This window comes from Leptopilina heterotoma, unplaced genomic scaffold (genome assembly GCF_015476425.1).
Source record: "Leptopilina heterotoma isolate Lh14 unplaced genomic scaffold, ASM1547642v1 Lhet_0, whole genome shotgun sequence".
Taxonomy (NCBI): Eukaryota; Metazoa; Arthropoda; class Insecta; order Hymenoptera; family Figitidae; genus Leptopilina; species Leptopilina heterotoma.
Window position 1 is genome coordinate 2,019,069 of NW_025110811.1, and position 23,059 is coordinate 2,042,127.

General features: G+C 25.9%; 5 protein-coding genes across 8 annotated transcripts; 2 read left to right on the plus strand and 3 right to left on the minus strand.

Moving 5' to 3' along the window:
- Positions 1-739: 739 nt before the first annotated feature.
- LOC122499041 (DNA replication licensing factor Mcm3) lies at positions 740-8,497 on the minus strand. 2 transcript variants are annotated; one of them, XM_043607132.1, is made up of 12 exons: positions 8,294-8,497; positions 8,065-8,167; positions 7,846-7,958; positions 7,556-7,764; positions 7,341-7,471; positions 6,749-6,987; positions 6,416-6,655; positions 5,936-6,299; positions 4,921-5,225; positions 4,614-4,764; positions 4,092-4,537; positions 740-1,124 (listed from the first exon to the last, which is right to left on the minus strand). In XM_043607132.1, the coding sequence occupies exons 2-12, from the start codon at positions 8,134-8,136 to the stop codon at positions 926-928; spliced, it is 2,469 nt and encodes an 822-aa protein (XP_043463067.1). In that variant the 5' UTR covers positions 8,137-8,167; positions 8,294-8,497; the 3' UTR covers positions 740-925. The 2 variants fall into 2 exon arrangements, with proteins under 2 accessions (XP_043463067.1, XP_043463142.1); XM_043607207.1 differs by having other exon boundaries at positions 8,065-8,183.
- Positions 8,498-8,811: 314 nt separating this feature from the next.
- LOC122503113 (double-strand break repair protein MRE11) lies at positions 8,812-14,552 on the plus strand. The gene is made up of 12 exons (XM_043613572.1): positions 8,812-9,048; positions 9,480-9,648; positions 9,744-9,880; positions 9,962-10,152; positions 10,237-10,453; positions 10,884-11,147; positions 11,369-11,450; positions 11,541-11,679; positions 11,773-11,936; positions 12,048-12,177; positions 12,249-12,653; positions 14,253-14,552. The coding sequence occupies exons 1-12, from the start codon at positions 8,928-8,930 to the stop codon at positions 14,289-14,291; spliced, it is 2,058 nt and encodes a 685-aa protein (XP_043469507.1). The 5' UTR covers positions 8,812-8,927; the 3' UTR covers positions 14,292-14,552.
- Positions 14,553-14,752: 200 nt separating this feature from the next.
- On the plus strand, positions 14,753-17,879 carry LOC122501883 (40S ribosomal protein S14a). 3 transcript variants are annotated; one of them, XM_043611685.1, is made up of 4 exons: positions 14,753-14,835; positions 15,178-15,329; positions 15,713-15,800; positions 17,593-17,879. In XM_043611685.1, the coding sequence occupies exons 2-4, from the start codon at positions 15,184-15,186 to the stop codon at positions 17,809-17,811; spliced, it is 453 nt and encodes a 150-aa protein (XP_043467620.1). In that variant the 5' UTR covers positions 14,753-14,835; positions 15,178-15,183; the 3' UTR covers positions 17,812-17,879. The 3 variants fall into 3 exon arrangements, with proteins under 3 accessions (XP_043467620.1, XP_043467694.1, XP_043467772.1); XM_043611759.1 differs by having other exon boundaries at positions 14,777-14,882; XM_043611837.1 differs by having other exon boundaries at positions 14,785-14,830.
- Positions 17,880-18,073: 194 nt separating this feature from the next.
- LOC122501801 (dynactin subunit 4) lies at positions 18,074-21,166 on the minus strand. Its single transcript, XM_043611590.1, has 9 exons — positions 20,798-21,166; positions 20,520-20,590; positions 20,179-20,363; positions 19,953-20,086; positions 19,652-19,817; positions 19,372-19,555; positions 18,884-19,082; positions 18,595-18,785; positions 18,074-18,479 (listed from the first exon to the last, which is right to left on the minus strand). Exons 1-9 carry the CDS (start codon positions 20,924-20,926, stop codon positions 18,260-18,262), a joined length of 1,479 nt encoding a protein of 492 aa, XP_043467525.1. The 5' UTR covers positions 20,927-21,166; the 3' UTR covers positions 18,074-18,259.
- A 505-nt stretch (positions 21,167-21,671) lies between these two features.
- Positions 21,672-22,872, minus strand: LOC122501371 (gem-associated protein 8-like). Its single transcript, XM_043610802.1, has 2 exons — positions 22,486-22,872; positions 21,672-22,357 (listed from the first exon to the last, which is right to left on the minus strand). Exons 1-2 carry the CDS (start codon positions 22,752-22,754, stop codon positions 21,763-21,765), a joined length of 864 nt encoding a protein of 287 aa, XP_043466737.1. The 5' UTR covers positions 22,755-22,872; the 3' UTR covers positions 21,672-21,762.
- Between the last annotated feature and the right edge of the window lie 187 nt (positions 22,873-23,059).

Below are 23,059 nucleotides of genomic sequence, written 5' to 3' on the forward strand. Positions count from 1 at the left end.
CGCCGTCCGTGATTTTATTTTCATAGTTTCGTGAAACATGGATCGACTATATTATATATTTATTGTAAAAAAAAGTGAAAGACAATTATTGTTAAAATTAAAAAAAAAAATGAAAAGGAAGAAGAAAAGGAAAATTTGTAAAGCGTTTGCTGTAAATTTAAGACAAGTATTTTGACGATTGCCTAAATGTTAGTTGATGGAGATATATTATAGCGCGAGTATTTATATATTGTACAACTATGAGTTAATTTTATATACATATATATAAAAATATATTTATTTACACGATAACGAAAAAAAAAAGAAAACGTAAATAGTACGGTTGTCGTGATAAATGTTATGATTGTTGCCTAGTTTATGTGTTGCATTTAAGATGAATCATTAAATAGAGCTAATAAATGTTATTAGACTCAAAGAAAAAGAAGGAGGTTAATTATTCAAAAATCCTGACTTTGCAAAAAAATAGAAAATTGCGGCTCGCCGAAAATTACCGAAAAAGCAAAAAATTGCGTCACTAATAAAATGGCAGCATTTTAAAAATTTAAAGATTTTTTTCTAAAAAAAGTGAAAAAGTTTATTTCTTCAAAACTGACAATTCTTTTTTTCTTAAACGTAACTTAAAAATTAAATATGTACCTACATTAAAATTAATCGGAGCATTTTCTAAAAAGTTATAAGATATAAAAAGGCACTTGTGGAAAAAATAGTTTTTAAACAAGTAATTATATAAAATTATACGTCACTTTGGATTATCTAAAACTTTTTAATAGGTACATTTATCTTTTACGTAAACATAAAAATTGATTTTCACTTCTTTCATTTTTCTATTCGAATCAAAGAATTAGAAATTTTTGAATGAGATCGTTTAGTGAAAAATACATTTTTTAAAAACAAGACAGGGGGAAAAAATTAAAAATTACAAAAATTAAATAAGAAAAACTTGACCATCAGCTTCCATTATTTGATTTTCGTTTGTCATTTTATCAATAGCTGCTTTAAACTCACCTTGAGTGAATTCGATACTTTGTTTGGAATTCACAAATTCACGAATTGTGTCAACTGGCAATGCTTGTGCATGTTGTTCGGTAAACAGTCGATTCAATAAAGTTTTAAATACTTGGAGTCTAGAAAAAAAATTTTTTTTGTTAAAACAAAATTTAAGAGAAGCAGGCTTCGTACTCATCTACGTTTTTTATTTGGAACTGTTTGGATAATTTTTTCATATTTGTGACACTAAAAGCAATATTTTTCTATGTTTGAGAATTTGCACTACTTTAAATACACTAATAGTTGAAATAAAGAAATTATTATCGAAAATTTTTCTAAAATTCTTAGAGACAATTTAACAATTGAATTTTATGAAATTTCGGTTATTCGGCAATTCTTAATTAAATGTACCTATATTAGAAAATTAAAACATCAAATAATTCCAAAAAAATTTCAATTAAACTTCTTCAAAAAAAATGAATTCCCAAGAATTGTTAGTTAAATATATGAAAAATTCAAATTTTTAAACATTTTAATTTGAAACCTTTTCAAAATTCAATTATTTCTAAAAATTAAAGCTATAATGCTTTTAATATTCAGTTATTATCTAAAATTTTAACTGAAATAAATTTTTAAATCACTTTCTATTGGAAAATTCTACGAGAATTTATTTATTTAAATTCAAAAATGAATAATTTATTGAATAATTGAATTGTTTTAAAAAATTTTAAGAATAATTGCATTTTTCGAGGATTTTAATTATAATTGAATTAAAGATAATTGAAATTCTGCGATGAGTTTTATTATTTATGAAAATAATTTTTCAATTCTTAAAAAGATATTTATTGGTTTTGAAATTAATTGAATCTTTATAAAAAATTTAATATTTATGAAAATAATGGAATTATTGCGAAGAATTTTATAAAAAAATTTTGAATAATTGATTTTTTTAAAAAAATTTATGCCAATTCTTCTTTAAATAATTGAATTTCCTGTAAACAATTTTTATTTCTGGGAAGAATTTTAATATTTATCAAGATAATTAAGTTCTTCTCAGGAATTGAATTAATTTTCAAAAATTTTAATAAAATTCGTTGCAAGAATTCAATTATTTTCTTAAATAATAAAACTCATTTGCAGGATTTCAATTATTTTTAATACAATTTTAAAAGAATTTCTCGAGAAAAGGCAAATTCAATTATTTAGGGGAGAGGGCCCTAAGGTGGTCACCCATCTTTTGAACGACTGTAGATTTCAAATGGAATTATATATAAAGGTCAATAATACGGCGTTTGAAACTTTATCTTATTACCTAACTTCCTATCATAAAGTTTTTTTTATTTCATTAATAAAAAAAAAGTTATGGCACTTTTTAAAAAAAGTTGAAAATTCGACTTTTAAAAAAGTGGCCCCAAGGTGGTCACCATACAAAAATTCACTAAAAAAGTTTTAAAAAAATGTAAAAAACGTATTACTAAGTTGTTTATTTAATATTAATTGTTTTTCAGGATCACAGAAACATATTACATATTTTTTTTGCACTTTGTCCTTTCGTCAAAAATGATACTTTTTGTGTATGTATTAGATAGGTAAAATTTTGAAAATAATTCTATTTTATTATTATTCATCATAAAACTTAAAAATTGATAAAATTCACATTCACAGTGATAAATGTTGATAAATATGGCGTATAAACATATTTTCATAAAAAATCAAAAGTGACCACCTTGTGGCCAAAAAAGTGTCCACCTTAGGGCCAAGAAAGAATTTTTTAAACGTTAATGAAAAAATTTTTTAAAGCACAATATTAATTATATTCATTTGGAATATTATTGTACGATATATAAAGATAATTATAACGATTTTTACTAATTTAAAATGGTTAATTTCGATGATTTTAACACCCTGAGAAAAAAATTTCTCGATCATTTAAAAACAGAAATTTTACGACGTTCACGTTACAAAGAGACTCATACGACTATTTACCTCAAAACTTTACTAAAATCTTTGTCTTCTCAAATAATAACAATAACAAAAAACATTTGAAGATACTAACTAATATACAAAAATTTTCTTAGGGTGACCACCTTAGGGCCCTGACCACCTTGGGGCCCTCTCCCCTATAAAAATTTTGATACCTATAATTCGTTTATTAGAATTTAATAATTATTTTCAATATATTACTTACATTTTTAATTAAATTCTTTGAAAGAATTGAATTATTTTCATAAATTATAATAAAATTCTTCGTAACAATTCAATTATTTAAAAAAATGTTGTTACAGCTCTTTATAAGAATTCAATTTAAAGAAATATTCAATTATTCAATAAATTATTTATATTTGTATTTAAATAATTGAATTCTCGTAGAACTATCTAATAAAAATTGATTTAAAATTCAATTTCAGTTCAATTTTAGATAATAAATGGGTATTTAAATATTTGTTTAACAAAAATTATTCTATTTTGGAATATAATTTAACTAATTTTAAGAATTATTTAAAAATTGAGTCTTAACGATTCAATTTTTCGATAGCTACTTTTTGACTTCTTTTTTCAGTCTTAAAGCTACTTTTTGCTTTTTTTTTAAAATTAATTATCGAGTACGAAGCCTGCAGTAGGAAAAAATATTCAAACAGTGTGGTTATTATATTTTGAATTTCAAATTTTCTAACAGACACTGTATTCAAATAAATATATGACGCTCTAAAAAAGGGAGTAACGCGCTAAAAAATTATTTTACTTTATGTTTCAAAATTTTTGAGTAAAAATACAGAAGGAGAATTGAGGATCAATAATTTGTAATTATTATAATAATAATAAAATAAAATTTGTAATTATTATAATAATAATTAATATTTGTAATTATTATTATTAATAATTTGTAATTGGACTAATATTTATTAAGTATTATATATTATTAATTCCTGAATTCTTTGTTATGTTCAAAATATTCCATTAAAACTGATTTTATTTTTGAAATATTAAACAAAAACCTTTGAATTAAGATTAAATTTAAAAAAAATAACCGTTCGTTTGGGTTTTTGAGCGTCACATATAAATAAATTTTGATAAGAAAATATTTTTTAATTTGAGAAACAAACCTTTCGACATTAATTTCAACAGGTTCATCAATTTCCATAGTCGTTGGTTCAGCAGATGATGCTTCAGTGGGGGAAACTTGATCCTTTGTTGTTTCTGCACGCGTTACTCTTTGTGACTCCTCAGCTTGAGATTCCACATCATTATCAATATCATATGGATCATAACCTGGTTCACCGGGATTTTTTCTAGTTCTCTTCGGTCTCCTTGTACTATCTTCATTGTTATCATCATCATCAACGCCTTCATCGCCCGAACTTTCTTCATTCTCCTGCCTTCTGCGCTTCTTTTTCTCCTTCTCCAAAATACGCTTGAAATAGGCAAATTGCACCAATTGAATAGCCGCATTTGCATCCCGTTCTTCCACAGTATTCGAAAGACGAGCTCTCGCGTGGGCAGTCGATAAACGAATCAAAGTTTCGAGTGTACGTGCAGTTATTGGTTGAGTCTAGAAATATTTTTTTCATTAGAAAAAAAAAGATAGAGACGGGATTTTAATTTTACGGATATAAAAAAAAACTTACTCTAGCCACGTCGGATTCCATTAAATCTTCAGATCTAAGTTTTGCGTATTCATCGGCAATAACTTTACTTGCCTCCTCGGTTAATCTTGGTTTTATACAACGCGCAATGTGAATGTATTTTCTCATGAAAGTCATAGTTAGTATTTTGTCCCTAAAAAAGAAAATATTTTAAGTAAATAAAAATAAAAATTAAAGATTAAAGATTAGTTAAAGATTCTTTAATATATGATTCTCCAATGTTTCGAAAAGAAAATATTTGAATTTTATTTTCTATGAAATTCTCAAGTAAATGAGAGAGAAAACTTACTTTCTTGAACGTAAACTTCCATGAAGAAGGGGATCATATTTCTCATAGATGGAAGTTTCTCTTTCCTCAATTTCAGGAGCATCGGGATTTTGTGTACTCAATACGTCCAAACTACTTGTGAATGGTAAAGCTTCACCGTCCTGTTGAGATGGATTTCTATATCTGTGCATACGTACAACGTGATCGCTGATGACATTGTCCTGATCAGTGTCCACAATATCCAACATGACGAAGAGTAAATCGAAACGTGACAAAAGGGAATCTTGTAAACCAATATTTTCCATTGGTGTTTTATATTGATCGTACTGTGAACAAATTAATTCATAACAATAATTAGTAATAATAATAATAATAATAATAATAATAAAATAAATAAATAAATGAAAAAAATATGTTATGAAACGAAATTGTATTTATATTTCATCAAGACAAGTGTTGAAAGAATACAATTAATCGTTAATAATAAAACCATCAAATTTATGTTCTTATTCGTTCTTATTAGTAGATTTAAAAAAAAATAATTAAAAAAATTAGTTAATTGTACCAAAATAATTATTATCATAGTATTTTTAATTTTTCTAAATAAAATCAGACTTCTGTCTGTATAATATAATAAACATTTTGATTAACTAATAGAAATTCTATCAATTTTTTCATTTACTTCTAAATAATCAAAATTTCCTTAAAAATCGTGATTAAAAAAAAATTTTTGCAAATTTCTTCTTTTACTTTTTTTAATTAATTCGAATTCTGTTAAATAACTATCAAATTTTTTCCGAAATTAACAAATAAAAATTCTATTAAATTAATAAACAAGAATAATTAATTAGTAAATTAGTTAATAATTGAATTTTTTTCAAGTGTGAATCTAAAATTGTTCAAAAATTCCTATTTGGAAATAAAAAATGTTGTTCTTTGCATAATAATATTAAATTGAATATCAAGTTCCACGCGCGTAATTTTCTAGTAAATAATAATTGGTTTAGGAAAATGAAAGATAAGAAATAAAACTCACTCTTCCATAAACAGGATTAGCGGCTGCCAATACAGAGCAGCGGGCATTTAAACTCGCGTGAATTCCAGCTTTTGCAATTGTCACTTTTCCCTGTTCCATGACTTCGTGAATAGCAGTTCTATCGATATCAGACATTTTGTCAAATTCATCGATACAAATTACTCCCCTGTCGGCTAAAACCATAGCGCCCGCTTCCAAGCGTCTCTCGCCTGTTTCCTGATCCGATGTCACTGCAGCTGTTAAACCAACACCTGACGAACCTCTACCGGTTGTTGGAATTGCTCTCGGAGCCGTGCACAGTACATAACGAAGAAGTTGTGATTTTGCCACTGATGGATCGCCAATTAACAGAACGTTTATATCTCTGAAATTAGAATATTGACGCAGTTAGTTAAAAATTCATTTTTTTATTTCTTTATTTTATACAAGCAAAAGTATAATAGTCACCAAACATCTGAAATTTTTGCAACGTTTACTTACCCTCGAAGTCTCGTGCCATTTGGTAAATTTTTTTCAGTTCCTCCCAACATTAAACACAAAATTGCCTTCTTTATAAAATCATGACCATAAATCGAAGGTGCCATTGATTTACTCAAAAGTTGAAACATATTAATTTTCTTGTTCTTCGACATTTCCTTACACCTTGTCAAATCTTCGGAGGAAATCGTCAAATTTTGTTCCTTACTCAATAAACTAATACTGTTGGCAATAAGAATTGTCCTGAAAATAAAGAAAAATTTTTTTTTTGTCTTGGAACTTTAGAAATTTTTGTTTTAAAAAAGAAAGTTTTGTTTAAAGAAATATTTCTCCTACCTAAAAGTGCCAGTGGTGTATCCTCCTTGTTTTCCAGGAAGACACCTGTAATTTCCAACAATTTGCACTCGATCACCTGGCTTACAAACGTCAACCAAATCATTATCACAAACAATGTCAACACTACGTGGCAATTGTCCAGCCGGTGCTCTTTCGGGCATTTCTTGAATAGACAGAGTCTGATGATCTTTATATGTCGATAAACCATACTGTGTTTCCAGAGCATTTCCGTCTTCATCCTACAATTAAAAAAGATACAATTAAAAAAATAGTTGAATTGTTTCGAAGAATTTATTAAAATTTTAGAAAATAATTAAATTTTATGGAAATATTTTTAAAAATATTATTTGAATTCTTCCGAGGAATTCAATTAAAATTATTTTGAAAATAATTGAATTCCTGCAAAGAATTTTACTATTTATAAAAATAATTGTTTCTTGTGAAGAATTTTACTATTTGCGAAAAATAATTGAATTGTTTCGAAGAAATTTATTAAAATTTGAGGAAATAATTGAATTTATTCGAAATGTAATAAAAAATTTTTTTTTTTTAAATTAAATTCTTCCGAGAAATTTAATTAAAATTACATTACCGTTGTGGGATAAACTGCTGATGCAGGATAAGCATCATATGACGTTAAATCGCTGTACGCTCTATCAGTAATTGCTTTCGTTGCCTCACAAAAATGAACACTTCGTACAATTTTTGGTCTTACTAATGAACCTGAGAAAAATATTTTTAATTATTAAATATATATGAAAAATAATTTTCTACAAGTAAAATTTTACAAGTATATAAAAATCTTACATTTCGTAACAATTCCCTCTAAACATACGAGATTTCCCAAAAATCTCGAAGTTAAAGTTCTGGGAGTGACGTGTCTACTACCAAAACTTCCTTCAAATCCGACAAATACGTCTTTATTTGATTTTGCAAAATCTGGATCAATTGAAGATGTAAATTGTTTCAGTGCATTTTCAAATGCCATTTGTTCTTCAAATGAATTTTCCAGTAAACTGAATGAAAATAAATATTCGTTAATAATTAATAAGAATGAAAAATAATGTTAAAAACTTTTTTCTTTGATATATAAATACCTTGCGGCACGTTTTGGATTTCTTTTACGTAGATCATTGATATTCACATACAATCTACGTTTATTTTCCTCGATCATATTTTTCACAAGATTCGTATATTTTTCGCTGTATTCCTATAAAGGATGGAAAGTAATTTCAAATTTAGAAAACAAATTCAATGTTTATTATTAAAAATATAATATAATTTTTTTAAATACGAAAAATACGAAAAATACTTACCACATCGTCCAGGAATTCCAAATACTCCCGCTCAAGGATTTTAATTTGTTGATCAGATTCGTGTTGATCCATGGTTGTTATTTTTTAATTAACAGTTGTTATTCTATTAAATATTGATTCTATTGAGTAATTATTTATAATAATTGTGATAATTGTAATTGTAATTCATAATAATCATAAAGAATATGAGACGAAACAGAATCAAATGTTAGAGGTTAGAAATTCTTACCTTAATTGTATCTCGCAATTTACTGCTTGGAAAAAATACAATTATACAAATTAATATATACAATAAATTAAAAAATTTGTACAGACAATTTTTGGTTATTGACGTTATCAATAACACAGTCAAATAATTAGATTAGTAACGGTAACTTCAAATGATTTAGATTGTTAAAATAGAAAGAACGCGACCTTTTTGGCGGGAATAACCGGTTCATGAAGGAAGACAACAACAAACATGTATGAAAACACCTTCAGGTTACGTCAATCTAAAGTTGTGTTCACAATTAGGCCTTTTTCTGCTAACTTTTTACGCACGAAATTTAAAATCAAATTTTAATTGCTTTAAAACACCGTAATGATTATTTGGTAATATAATAACTTGATTAATTTGTTTGATTCAGACTACGCTTTTTTACATTTAATACAATGAGAAGTGTTTTAGAAATGATTGGAAATAATTAAAAGTTAAAATTTTAATTAGTTCAAATTTTGTAGATTTAAGGTGCGCATGACATGAGTGGTATATATTTCCGGTTTTCTTTCTGTTGTGATCATTAGGGCATTTAAAAGAATTTTAATACCAAAGAAAAAGTAATTATTATCAGTGTAACACGTTTGTTTAATTAAATTTTTCAACAATGTCCGATGAAGAAGATAATCAAGATTTGAGAAATGATGAAAATTTCGATCCAGAAGACACTTTTAAAATATTGCTGGCAACTGATTGTCATTTAGGTTATGAGCGTTCAACAAGGAGAGGTTCGTTTATTTTGATTAATTATTATCAATATTTATATTATAATTTCTTTCTTCAAATCGATTTAATGTGCTTTTTTCAAGAATTGATTTTTTCCAATGACATTTGAAATTATAATCTAATGTGTATATTGTATTTTTCATATCCACAAAAAATGCCGGTATACAATAACAACAATAACCGTTTTTATTCAAATTAAAAGAAACTACTTTTTTGATTAATTTTTGTTTTATTCTACTTTTTTAAAATTCATTATCAATTGCGAAGTCTGCATGATTGAAATACACATCCACGTGAGTGACAATTTTTAAAAATATGATTTGTCCACATTTTTAAATAATTGATTTTAAGAAATATTTAATGTAAAAATGTTTAAAATTTAAAAAAGTTAATAAAATTTGTATTAAATTTTAATTGTTCTACACTATTACAGATCAACAAGATGATAGTTTAATCACGTTCGAAGAAATTTTACAAATCGCAGTGGAAAATGAAGTAGATTTTATTTTACTTGGAGGAGATTTGTTTCATGAAACAAAACCACCGCAGGATATAATGGCAAAATGTGTTGCACTGATTAAAAAATACTGCATGGGAACTCGGTGTGTAAATTTATATTTTTCTGTATTCTAAAATAATTTTTTCCAAATATATTACAGAAAGTACATACTTATTCCATTCTTTTTTTCTATTCTAGGGACATAAAAATCCAAATGCTCACTGATCCAGAACTAATTTTCAAAGATTCCAGCAACAAAATGGTCAATTTTGAAGATCCGAATCTTAACATTAGCATTCCGGTCTTTTCAATTCATGGAAATCATGATGATCCGAGTAATTTTTATATTTTTTCCCGTCAGTTAATATAAATGGAAAGAACAATTATACAATTACATATTTAATATTTTTTTTCAGGTTCAGGAGCAACGGGTTCATTAGACTTACTATCGGAAACTGGATTGGTAAATTATTTTGGTAAATGGACAAATTTAGAGAAAGTGGAAATTCCGCCGTTAATTTTGAAAAAGGGAAATACTTACATTTCACTTTATGGATTGAGTTACATAAATGATAAGAGATTGGCAAGACTCATGCGAGATGGAAATGTAAATTTTTATTATTGTCTTTCTCAAGGTGAATGAATTTTACAAATTGTAAATAAATTCTTTTTTTAATTTTTGCTTTTACAGTTCAAAATGTTAAGAGCAACGGAAATTCCCGAGAGTTTTAATATATTTGTCCTACATCAAAATCGAGTGTGTCATGGCTTGGTAAATGCCTTGACATATGTGAAACAAGAGAAATTGCCAAAGTTTCTTAATTTTGTAATGTGGGGCCATGAGCATGAATGTCGAATTACTCCCGAAGAATTTGAGGCGAATCCAAAATACTTCATTTCACAGCCAGGTGAGCAAAAAAATTGCCATATTTTATTAATTGAGGAATAATTCAGTATTCAATAACAGAGTTGTCACAGGTCAGGGGAATCGGGGAAAAGTTAGGAAATTTTATCAAAAGTAGTGGAAAAATATTTACTTTCTGGAAATCATAAGAAAATACGAAATTTTTTTCTGGCAGCCTTTAAAATTATTGAAAAGATTCAATTTAATTTTAAATTCTTTCTATTTCTAACAATAATTAAATTCTTCAAAACAATTCAATTATTTTCAATATAATTTTAATAAAGTTTTTCAAAAGAATTCAATTTATTCAATAAAATTCTATATAAGAAATAAATTATTTCCAATACAATTTTAATTAAATTCGTCGAAAAAATTGCAAGAATTTTCTCAATAAAAATTAATTATATATACATTTTTTTTTTGGTTTTATTTAGGAAGTAGTGTCGCCACATCATTGAGTGAAGGTGAAGCAGTTACTAAACATGTTGGTATATTGTCGGTGCACAAAACGGATTTTAAGCTGAAAAAGATTAAATTAAAAACAGTGAGACCATTTGTATTCGACAATGTGTATGTTTCCAAGGATATGCCAGAATTAGCTAATAAGAGCCAAGAATTATGGCCTGATTTAATTTTAAAATATGTCCGCGATTTTGTCGAACACGAAATGATGCCACGAGCTGCAAATCTTTTAACGGGTACTTATATTTTTTATTTAATTTCATAAATTCTACGAATGAGAATTTAATAACTTACACGAATGAGGATTTGATAAATTCCACCGAAGAAAATTTGATAGATTCTTTCAGAAGTTAAAAATATTGACAGTTAAAAAATTCAAAAAAGTGTAATGTAGTTTATTTTATGAATTTATTCTTTAAAATATCTTTAAGGCGTGATATTTTAAATTTTATTCCAGGTCATCCAGATCAACCAACATTACCGTTAATTAGAGTTCGAGTTCATATAAACGATGATAGCCAACGATTTGAAAACAATAAGTACGTAATATAAAAATTTACTTTTTCCGAGTAGTTAAATTAATTTTTTAATCAATATTTTTCCAAAATATTTTTTTTCTTTTTGCACAGAATTTCTCAAATATTCTGCGAAGATGTGGCGAATCCTATGGATATTATCCTTTTTGTCAAAGATTTAAGAAAGATGGGGTGCGTAAACGATAAAATGGGTAATTTACCCATTAAATTCTTCGAATTTGATGACATTTACGTAAGTACATCGTGTACAATGTTTTTTTTTATTTAAATTTCAGTGAATTATTATTTTTAAAATTTTTATAAATGTATTTTAATTTTATTGTAGGATGAAAAGCAGTGGAACAAAACAGTTCAAGACGGAATTTGTAAATATTTCGCTGAAGATCAAAATATCGATAAATTATCAGTTTTCACAGTTACTGATCTTAATGATGCTTTGACACGTTTCACTGATCAATGCGATACTAATGCTTTCGAAACTCTCGTTAAGTATGTAAATAATTAAATTTAATAATTTAATTTCAGAAACAAAAATTTCTCTTGAAAATTTAATTTTTAACTTTGAGTAAGAAATTAAGGGAAAAAATTGTTTATTTACAGAGATCAAAAACAATCAATAATCGAACATTTAAGTAAATCGGATATTGATTTTAATGATGATAAAAATATCTTTGATAAATTGGCAGAATTCCAAAGGAATCGTTTAATGAATAATGAAGAAAACGAAGAAGTAAGTTCGAAAAATTGTAATTTTGGTGTATTTTTGTGTTATTGTAAACTAAACAAACACGTTTTATTTAGTTTCTTCGATTACGGGAAGAAGCGGCGAAACGTCGAAAAGAAAAAGAAGAGAGTGGAAATTCTCGTAGAACTGGTGACAATGATGAAGAAATGGATGAAAAAGTTGCAAATGTTCCAGCAAAAGGCAGAGGTAGAGGTCGTGGAAGAGGTGCAAAGGGAAAATCGCCAAAAGCAATTGTTATTTCTGATGACGAGGAAGTGGGAGAAGAGGAGGATGAACCACGACCAGCTAAAGGTAGAGGCAAAGCTCGAGGAAAAGCGCGAGCTAAAGCGACCACAACTACAACAACAAGAAAACCTCGAGGACGTACAACAACAACAACAACATCAGCAACATCCGGTTCCAATTCTCTTCGTAACTTCCTAGACATCACTACCTCTAGACATTCGTCAAAACCTAGCAGAGTAAACAAAACAATTTCACTTATTTATTAAAAATCAAATCTATATTTTAAATCATCAAATTTCATCAATTTTATTTGTTTTCTGTCGTTTTTGAAAATTTTATATTTTCAAAAATAAACATCAATTTTTGAATGATACAGATACAAAATTTAAAGAATTCACTTATTAAATACATAATATTACATAAATATTCTTGTTTATTATTATTCAAAAATTTTAGTAAAATTTGTCTCAAGAATTTCAATATTCTCATAAATAATAATATTTTTTTAGACCAATTCAATTATTTTCAATATAATTTTAATTAAATTTCTCGAAAGAATACAATTATTTTTAAAAATATTAATTAAATTCGATTATTTTCAAGAATTTTAATATACATAAATTCAATTATTTTGGACAATTGTGATGAAATTCTATTTAAAAAATTACTATTTTCAAAATTTTTAATAAAATTCCATCAAAAAAATTCTTCGAAACAATTCAATTATTTTTATTAATTGTAAAATTCTTTTCAAGAATTCAATTATTTTTAGAAATAAGCAAATTTTTCGCAAGAATAAAAATATTTTCATAAATAATAACATTCTACAAAGGAATTCAATTATTTTCAATACAATTTTAATTAAATTTCTCAAAAGGATACAATTATTTTTAAAAATATTATTTAAATTCAATTATTTTCAAGAGTTTTAATAAATTAAAATAAAATTTTTCTAAAGAATTCAATTGTTCTCAAAAGCTTTTAATAAAATTCTTTGCAAATTTCAATTAATTTTAAAAATTTCAATTAAAATTATTTTTAAAAAATTACATTATTTTTACGAAATTTAATTAAATTCTTCCTGCAAAAAGTTTTATAAATTATGAAAATAAATTGAGATCTTGCTAAGAATTTAATTGAACTTTTCAACAACAATTGAATTTTTGCGAAGATTATTAACAAATTTTAAAAAATAATAATTAAATTCTTTTGAAAGATTTTATTGTCATTGCATTGAAAATAATTGAATTCCTGCAATGATTTTTGTTATTTATGAAAATTATTGGATTTTTGCGATAAATTTTATTTAAATTTTTGAAAATAATTAAATTTCTTAAGACGAATTTTATTATAATTATAAAGATAATTAAATTCTTCACAATAATGTTATTAAAATTTTTGATAATATGTAATTGAATTATTGCTAAGAATTTTGTTTTTTTCGTAAATAATTTAATTATTGACAAGAACTTTGTTATTTTTGAATATAATTGAATTCTTGCGTAAAATTTTGTAATTTATGCAAAATAATTGAAATCTTGTTAAGAATTTTATTAAAATTTTCAAAAATATTTGACTTTTTTCGGGGAATTTAATTAAAATTGTATTGAAAATATTTCAATTCTCAAAAAAATTTAATCAATATTTTTCAAAGTAATTGAATTTTTGCGACAAATTTTATCAATTTTTAAAAAAATAATTGAATTCTTTTGAAATTGAATTTCTGCGAATTTTGAATGAAAGTTTTTGAAAAAAATTAATAATTATAATTAATTAGTAAAAAAAATTAGTTTAAAAATTTTTATCAATTTTATAGAATGTGTATTTCTTCACAGGCTGATGCAGATGATGACGAATTTATAGACTCCGATTAAATCGCTCAACCACATTTAAAAAATTGTGATAAATTTTTTCAAATTAAAAAAAAACTTTCTCGTCTGTCTTGTTTAATTGTTATATGGTTTCGTTCTATGGTATTATTTTCATTTTACTTGTTGACAAGTTTCGCAAACATAATAACCAAATCTTAACAATTTGTGCCTGCAAGAATATATTTTTATTACAATTCAAATTTAAATATTATGTATTTTCTACTTATATTTTTGTACTACTGTTAATAAATTTTTATGACCGAATAAAGTACATTTTTATTCTTCACATTCCTAATGAAATAATAATTAGTTTTAAGCATTTTAAGTTAATAAAATTAGTTTACATTAAAATATTCCTTATTTATAAAATATTTTTTTTAGTGAAAAAATAATTAGAAATTAAATAATTATTAATAAATTAATAATTGATAAATTCAAATTTTCTTACTTCCAGGCTTGCCAACCGAAATGTACTTTATTTTTTCCCCGCTAAGGTTGGCTGTCCTTCCTAACCTTTCTTTCTAGTTTCCTGTCTGCTATTAGTAAGGTTAAAAGAGTTTATCTGTTATTATTTTTTCATATTTTGATAGAAAGGTATCAATATTTTTCAAAACTAATAATATATTCCTATTGTGGATTTATTGAAATTTGTTAATTACTTGAAAAATCGACATTTTCATAATTATTGACAGTGATGTGTTCGGATCTAAAATCAACGATATTCGCATTGTGTTTTCCATTGACGTGTGCGATGCCATTTTCTGAAATTTTTATTAAATACTGATACTTTTTTTTGCTTTACTTCTTATTGCTTATAAATCAATTGATAAGGCAAATAATTGGTAAAATTGTTATTAAATTATCTATTTTTGTTATTAAAAAATTACAGTAAACAATGGCGCCAAAACGAAAAGTACAAAAGGAAGAAGTGCAGGTTTCTCTGGGTCCTCAAGTCAGAGAAGGTGAAATTGTTTTTGGAGTTGCACACATTTATGCCAGCTTCAATGATACATTCGTTCATGTGACTGATCTTTCTGGAAGGTGAGAAAAAAAAACTTATAGCAAATTGGCGGAAACGATTTTGAAACTGTGTTTCACTTTCCAATGGAAAAAAACCCGTTCTTTACATTCATTCTTTGAAATTTTATTTGTAAAATTTAGTTTCTTGTTTTCTTTTTTTATTTAATTTAATTATTTAATCCACATTCAGGCAGCAAACAGGTGATACTAAGTAACTATCCTGCAGGCGTTCATGTTTGTGGAAAATGAAAAATTCTTCTCTTGTGAAATTACGGCAAAATGTGTTTAGTTTCAAATAATGGAAGAAGACAAATGAAAAATTAAAATTCAAGCGAATTTTCAAAAATATATCGAAAATATATTCCCATAAAATATGAGTTATTTATTTGATATTCTATTTTCAGGGAAACAATCGCCAGAATCACTGGAGGAATGAAAGTGAAAGCAGATAGGGATGAAGCGAGTCCTTACGCTGCTATGTTAGCTGCTCAGGTAAATTAAACGAAAAAACACTTTATTTGTTATAATTTATTTTCAATCGAATTTTTCTTACAGATTTTCTAAGTATTATAAATACAAATTACAATAAATTTCACACTGAAATTATATGTATAATAATTATTTTTTATAATTTCTTTGGAATCTAATTATTATTTGAAATAATTAATGTTAATTTACTTATTTTTTAAATAACCAAAATTTAAGCTTTTTCGACTTTTTTCCGACTATTTCAAAAAAATGCGACTTTTTTTAAAAAAAATTTCAATATTTGAAATTTTCTAAAATGTAACTGAAAATAATTGATTTTTCATCAAGTATTTTATTAAAATTTTTTAAAGTCAACTTTTGAGAAGTTTTAATTGCAAACTTTGAAAATAATAATTGATTCCTCAAAAATTTCAATGAAAAATATTCAAGAGTAAATTTATAAATATGAAAATTAGCTTCAAAAATTATATTTAAATATTTGTGAAAAAAGTAATACTTATAGAATTTTTTCCTTGTATGTTTTTAAAATTCAATTATTTTCAATAATTTCAATTACATATTTCCGAAAATGCAAATACGTACAAAAAATAATAACATTAACATTTTTTAGAATTATTTTTAACACTTTGGAAAAAACAATCATGTTCACCATTTTTTATTAAAATTCCAGAAAAAATTAGTTTCCTTTAAATTGTACAAAAATTCTTTAGTTTAATTATTTTCATAAGTAACAAAATTTTTTGCAGGAATTTAATTATTTTCAATGCAATTACAATAAAATTACGTAAAAGAATTCAATTATTTTTAAAAAATTGATAAAATTCTTCGCAAAAAATTCAATTATTTTGAATTGAAAAATTTGGATTAAATTCTTTATGAGAATTGAAATTGTTTCATTTACAATTTTAACTAAATTCCTTAAATTTACTTTCGTAAATTTTAATAAAATTCAATTATTTCAATTATTTTCGAAAATTACATGATTTTTTGCAAAATTTCAATTATTTTCAATAATAAAATTCTTCGCAGAAATTCAAGTTTAAAATTTTTTTAAATTCTCTTAAAAATTTCAATTATGTTTATAATTATAATAAAATTTTTCTCCGAAATTCAATTATATTCAAAAGTTTCAATAAAATTTGTAGCAAATTTTCAATTATTTTCAAAAATTTTCAAAAAGAATTCAGTTACTTAAAAAAAATTTTAATAAATGTCTCTGCAAAAATATTTAATTATTTTCATAAATAGTAAAAATTTCATAGAAATTCAAATATTTACCAAATTTTTTTAAATTTATTACCAATAATTCAATTATTTTCATAAATAATATATTTTTTACAGAGATTCAATTATTTGGAAATTTTTCAATTGTATAAATTAAAAACCAACCTATAAACTTTCAAATATTATTAAAGAATATATTTAAAAAATTAATTAAATAAATAATATATAATAATAATAAATAAATTAAATATTGGAAGGATTATAATTGTAATTTTAAGAAATTATTATTGAATTTGACTTTTTTCTCGCTTTTAATTTGCAAATATATTTCAAAATTATTCCACACTCAGGCAGCATACAGGTGCTACTGTGTAATTATCCTGCAGGCGTTCATGTGTGTGGAAAAGTAAATTTTTTTCCCCCACATTCGAAAATTTGGATTTGACCATTTTTTTCTGATTTTGGGAAAAGACATGAATATTTAAATTTTAAATGAAAATATTATTTATTGTATTCTTGTACGTTTTTAAAATTAATTTCGTTTGGTTTTTTTTTTTTTTTTTTTGCCTAGGATGTTGCGGAAAAGTGCAAGACACTTGGAATCACAGCCCTTCACATCAAACTTCGTGCAACTGGTGGAAATAAGACAAAAACACCCGGACCCGGTGCGCAATCGGCTCTTCGTGCATTGGCTCGATCAAACATGAAAATCGGTAGAATCGAGGATGTCACTCCGATTCCTTCAGATTCAACACGCAGGAAAGGTGGACGACGTGGTCGCAGATTGTAAATTTTTTTTCTTTATTTTTACAATTTGTCTTACATTTCAATAAATATGTGAATCTGAATTAAGACAAATACTTTATTTTTATTATTGAATTGAAATGGCGAAAATAATTTTTGAACAAGAGGAACAATATTCTTCTTATATAAAATAATTATTTTATCTTCAATTTCTTCATGTTTTATAATATTCTTCTAAGTTGTTGAATTTCAAAAAAGTTTGAATTTGATTTCTTTGAAAATCTTAATAATTGAAATGAAATTAAAAGTTTTTATATTAAATAAAAATTTATTATACGATACACTTGATAAAAAGCCTTCGGTATATTAAACGCGATCACTAATATGATTACATTTCACTTTATTAGTTATAAAATTATTAATTAAAAATAACGTGCGTTTAGTACCTAAATTCAAAAAAAAAAATTGTTTAAATAACATTCTAAGCTAAATTTTTATGTCGATCCGTGAAGATTTCCAACTGTTAAAAATAGCTTTGCTCGTAAATCAAGTTTCTGTGGTGCTTTATGCTCTAAAGTTGCAATTGTATTCACGTATCCATATTGCATTACAAATCCTATAATCACGGGATTTCCGGCTTCATTCGTTTCACTGGGATTTGGCGTCACGAGTAATCTCACAACTGCTTTGTTTCCTTTTCGCCAAACAACTAGTCTGTTTGGAAAATATTCAATTTTATTATAGCGAAAATTATCAACATTCTTTGCAAAGAAATTGAAAATTTTTTTAGTTTCATTTTTATTAGTTAGTAGAGAGAAAAAAATCTTACTTTGGATCATCTTGGAAATTGTGTGAATCTCCAGTATCGTCATATTCAGCGGCATCGTCACGAGGAGGGAGAATTAATGCACTGTGCGGTAATGTTAATTCAGCGTTTGGTGTAATTTTTATTGGCTTTGGATCTTCCGTCACAATCATTTGCCTCACTGCCGATGGAAGTAAATTTGGCGACTCGGTACCCTATTTTAAATCACAAATTTAAATTCTATATTTTTTTCTTTAAATTTCCAAAATATTTAAATCAACTATTTGCAAATTTAAAGAGAAAAAATTCTTACGAGTTGCATTGTTTCACGTTTGACTTCGACTTTCTCGCCGGTTATTGTCACTGTTGTCGGTGTAGTGGCAGTGTCGACGGAAAATAAAATAATTTGACTCTGATGTTGTGTTGGATTACAAAACTTTAGAAGTAATTCGCTTGTTTTTCCTGTACGCAATGGCTCGCAGGTGACAATTCTTACTTCCGGTACGTGATAACTAAAAAATAATATTAAGGTAATGAAGGCACGCTTCACACTCATTAATTAATTTTTAAAAAAAGTGTCAAATAATAGCTTTAAGAGTGAAAAAAGTAGTAAAAAAAATAGCTATCTAAAAATTAAATTTGACGACTAAAAAACACGTTTTTTTTTACAAAAATTACATCAAAAATTTTGATTCTGTATTTTCCTGATTTGCATAAAAAATATTCCATTTTTTTCTGAACCTAGTAATAACTTGAATTTTAAATTCTAAAAAAAGCACGTCACGAATTATAAAAACTTACAAGGCAGCGAGTTGAATTTTAAATTTCGTCGAGTGAGAGGAGAAATCGGGTTTACTGACATTATGCTCACAAGCACGACAACGTTGTGAGCGTTTCACCAAAAACTGCTTATGCTGAGGACGCAATTCATTTATTGTCTCTGCCTGTACTTCAGGATGATGAAGGCGTTGCTCTAATGTCGTGACTGTAACGAAAATTACACTCATTACTCTATTTTCTTTTGTTTTTGAGATTATAAAGCAGAAAAATAAAAATTATATTTAAGAAATAATTCTTTTACTTTTTGTTATGTCAACTGGCTCGGTAAAAATATTCGCAGGCAATTCCTCGACTTTTTCAATCGCGAGGGCAGAAGTTGGTCGATTACTCTCTTGATATTTCGGCTCGGGTAGAGGAGGTCGACCAACACGTTTGCGAGCCATTGCCGAAGTTAGACCGAATTTTTCCTGTAAATAAATAATTATAGAAACTTATAGAAATTATAAAAATTACATCTTACAAAAATTATAGGAATTTTCTACAATTAAATAGAACTTTTAGAAAAACAAGAATCGGAGAAATTTTTAGTGAGAAACACTCACAAATTGTAGAAAAGTGTGTTTTTTCTTTCTATCGCGTTGCTGTTTCTCCTTGGTCGCCAAAGCTTTATGATAATCAATCAATATGTTAATTCTATTTGTATTCGGATTTTCCTGCTCCGGCCAACTGCCAGTTGCTGTAAATTAAAAGGAATATACTCGAAAACTTATTGGTAAATTTGTGAAAAAACAATTTAATAAATTGAAAAAATTGATAAGATTTCCTCACCGATCGATTGATCAGGAATGCCAGCATCTCTAGAACTCCAACGACACAGTGAACAAAAGAGATAATAAACTTTCTTTGGAGGCGCCTTTGAATCCTCCGCTGCCGATGATTGTTTTATTAAAGCGTGTCCAGCCCGAACCGATAATGTCTGCAGACAGCATGGACAATCGAAACAATTGAAACATCTACAAGAAAAAGGATTATAAAGAAATTTTTCTTCTATTTTTTGGTTCTCTTATAGCAAGGCTTCGCACTCATCTACTAAAACCTACTATTTACTACTTTTTAAAAGTGATTATTGAGTGCGAAACCTGAATTATAGACAAAGTGAAAATAATTACTTGTTCTTTTTAATACGAGCTTCTAACGTTGGCAATTGTTCCAAACAACTGGGACAATAATGTGAATCCACCTGTAAATTAAAAAATATAATCAAAATTAATTAATTAATTTATAAAATTAAATTAAACTTATTTAATTCAACTTTTAAAAGGTGAAAAAAGGCTAAAAGAACGAAAATAAATTGAACATAACCTTAAAAATGTGTTTATATTTTTTTAAAGGAACAAAAATATTTGTTTGAAGAAATAGATAATTGCAATTATTAATAATTATTTACCTCTTGACAGACACAGTAACCACATCGAATTTTCAAGCAGTGACGACAAAAATAAATTTTAGAAATTGGTTTCAATGATCCACAACTGCAAGCATATTTCACATACTCAGGTTGAAATAAATACGCCATTCTTATTTAGAATGGATGCAATTTTATTAAATTTAACTGCTTTTTAAATAATTTATAATAATTAGTTCAAATTATGCAGTTATTTTTACTTTTTGCCCTTTTTGCTAGATTTTTGACACATCTTTAATGACAGATTGACAGCGATGAATAATACCAACCCAATGGAAAAAATTTCTACCTGTCGTTTCTACCAACATGACGAAATAAACAATTTGAAATTTAATCATTAATTTATAGAATTTTAGAAAATTATAGATAAACAATTTAAAATATATTCAATCATTAATTTTAAATTCATTTAACCATTAATTAGAAATCCATTTAATCGTTAATCTATATTAATAATCGTTTGCATTTTTGTTTCCTAACTATTTCAAGAATCAACATTTTTTTTCAATAATTGAGTTCTTTCGAGAAAATGTACAATTGAAACTGTATTGTAAATAATTTCATTCTTTGCAAAATTTTTATTAAAATTAAAATTATTAAAATTCTTGAGATTTAAAATTTTAAATCTGTAATCATTAAAAAATTGATGTTTATTCTTGAAAATATAAAATTGTTTCATTTTGCTAGTTAGAAATAAACTTGAAATTCATTTAATCGTTAATTAAATTGATTTAATCATTAATTAGAAATAAACTTGAAATTTATTTAATCATTAATTAGATATAATTGCGTTTAAAATGATGAAAAAAAATTTCTAATCTAAAATCAGTAAAAAATGTCAATAAACACTTTTGGCTTAATATTAAAAGATATTTTATTTCTGCGTATACTTTAAAATACTTTAGAAAATATTAACCCTCTTTTAACTATATATTATAAATAAATTATCAGAGTTTTAAAGGAATATTCGGCCAATAATTTGGACGTGTTCTATCTTTATGACTGTCAATTGTTGCTTGAAGGGCAGTTTCCATTCCGAGTATTCTTGGACTTGATTCACCGTATAAAAGTTTTGCATTCTCAATTCTTTCCTTCAATGAAATTGTCCGCATTTTTGGAAATGCATCTTCTTCATTGCGCTCGAGGGCCTCTTTTTCCTCACGACTCTGTTTTAATTCCATTTTATGCTTGATACTCTGTTTTAAAAAATCCATCATACCTTCATTAACATGAAATTCGAAATTTTCATCATCCGATTGAATTTCATTTTCCAAATTGTGTTCATTTGATATTTCCTCATAGTTTTGATAATTTTTTCGATTTTTTTGCTTTTGAATATTTTTATTTTCGTAATGTTGTTGATGAATTTTCTCTGAATGTTTTGGTTGTTGATTTATAGATGATAGAAAGAGATTATTTATTTGTCGTGCATTTCCACATTGACATTGCATTGATTTGACTATTTTTTGAATCATTTCACGTAAAGTTTCATTTTCAGCTTCTAATGCAATGCAACGAGATTTCCACCAAGCTACATTGTGCCTATAATTAATTAAATTAAATAATTCCAAACTTTATTTTCTCTATGTTCGATTTTTAAAGTAAAAGAAACGAAAGAGTAAAAGAAGTTGCGAAAACAAAAAGGAATTACATATATTAAAATCTCTTACGTTTGTTGCCACTCTTGAGCGGTGGAATAATTTTCCCAAAATGCTTTAGCTTCCATTGATTTTTCCGATTTTTCAATATTATGTCTATTTGCCGGATTCACAGGGTTTGTAATTGGTAAATAAACACTTGCACCAGCAATAAATTTTTGACGTTCCCTCGACCTAACCTCAAATCTTAATTTTTCACGATCAAACTGTTTGTTTTTTCTCACTTGTCGACGTTTCCTACGATTCCTAAAACGTTTTCTAGGAATAGAAATAGATTCCATTACTTTTGCACAAACTGTTTTGTGCAATCATTTACAATTCAAGGGTAATTAATTGGATTTGTTTAAAAACAATTGTTTTTGTTCACAAAAACATTTAATACTGCTCATGCGTCGGTAATAATACTTCCATTTTTACCACCGGAATAATTAAAGTTCTTTTGACAATCACTTTATAGAAATCTTTAATATTTTTAACAATTTTAATTATTCTTACGATTTCCCTTTCTTCTTCTTTTTCATCTGAGTAATTTCTAATTGAGCTTTCTGTCAATAATTAAATGTGTGACCAAATGATAGCTTTGAAA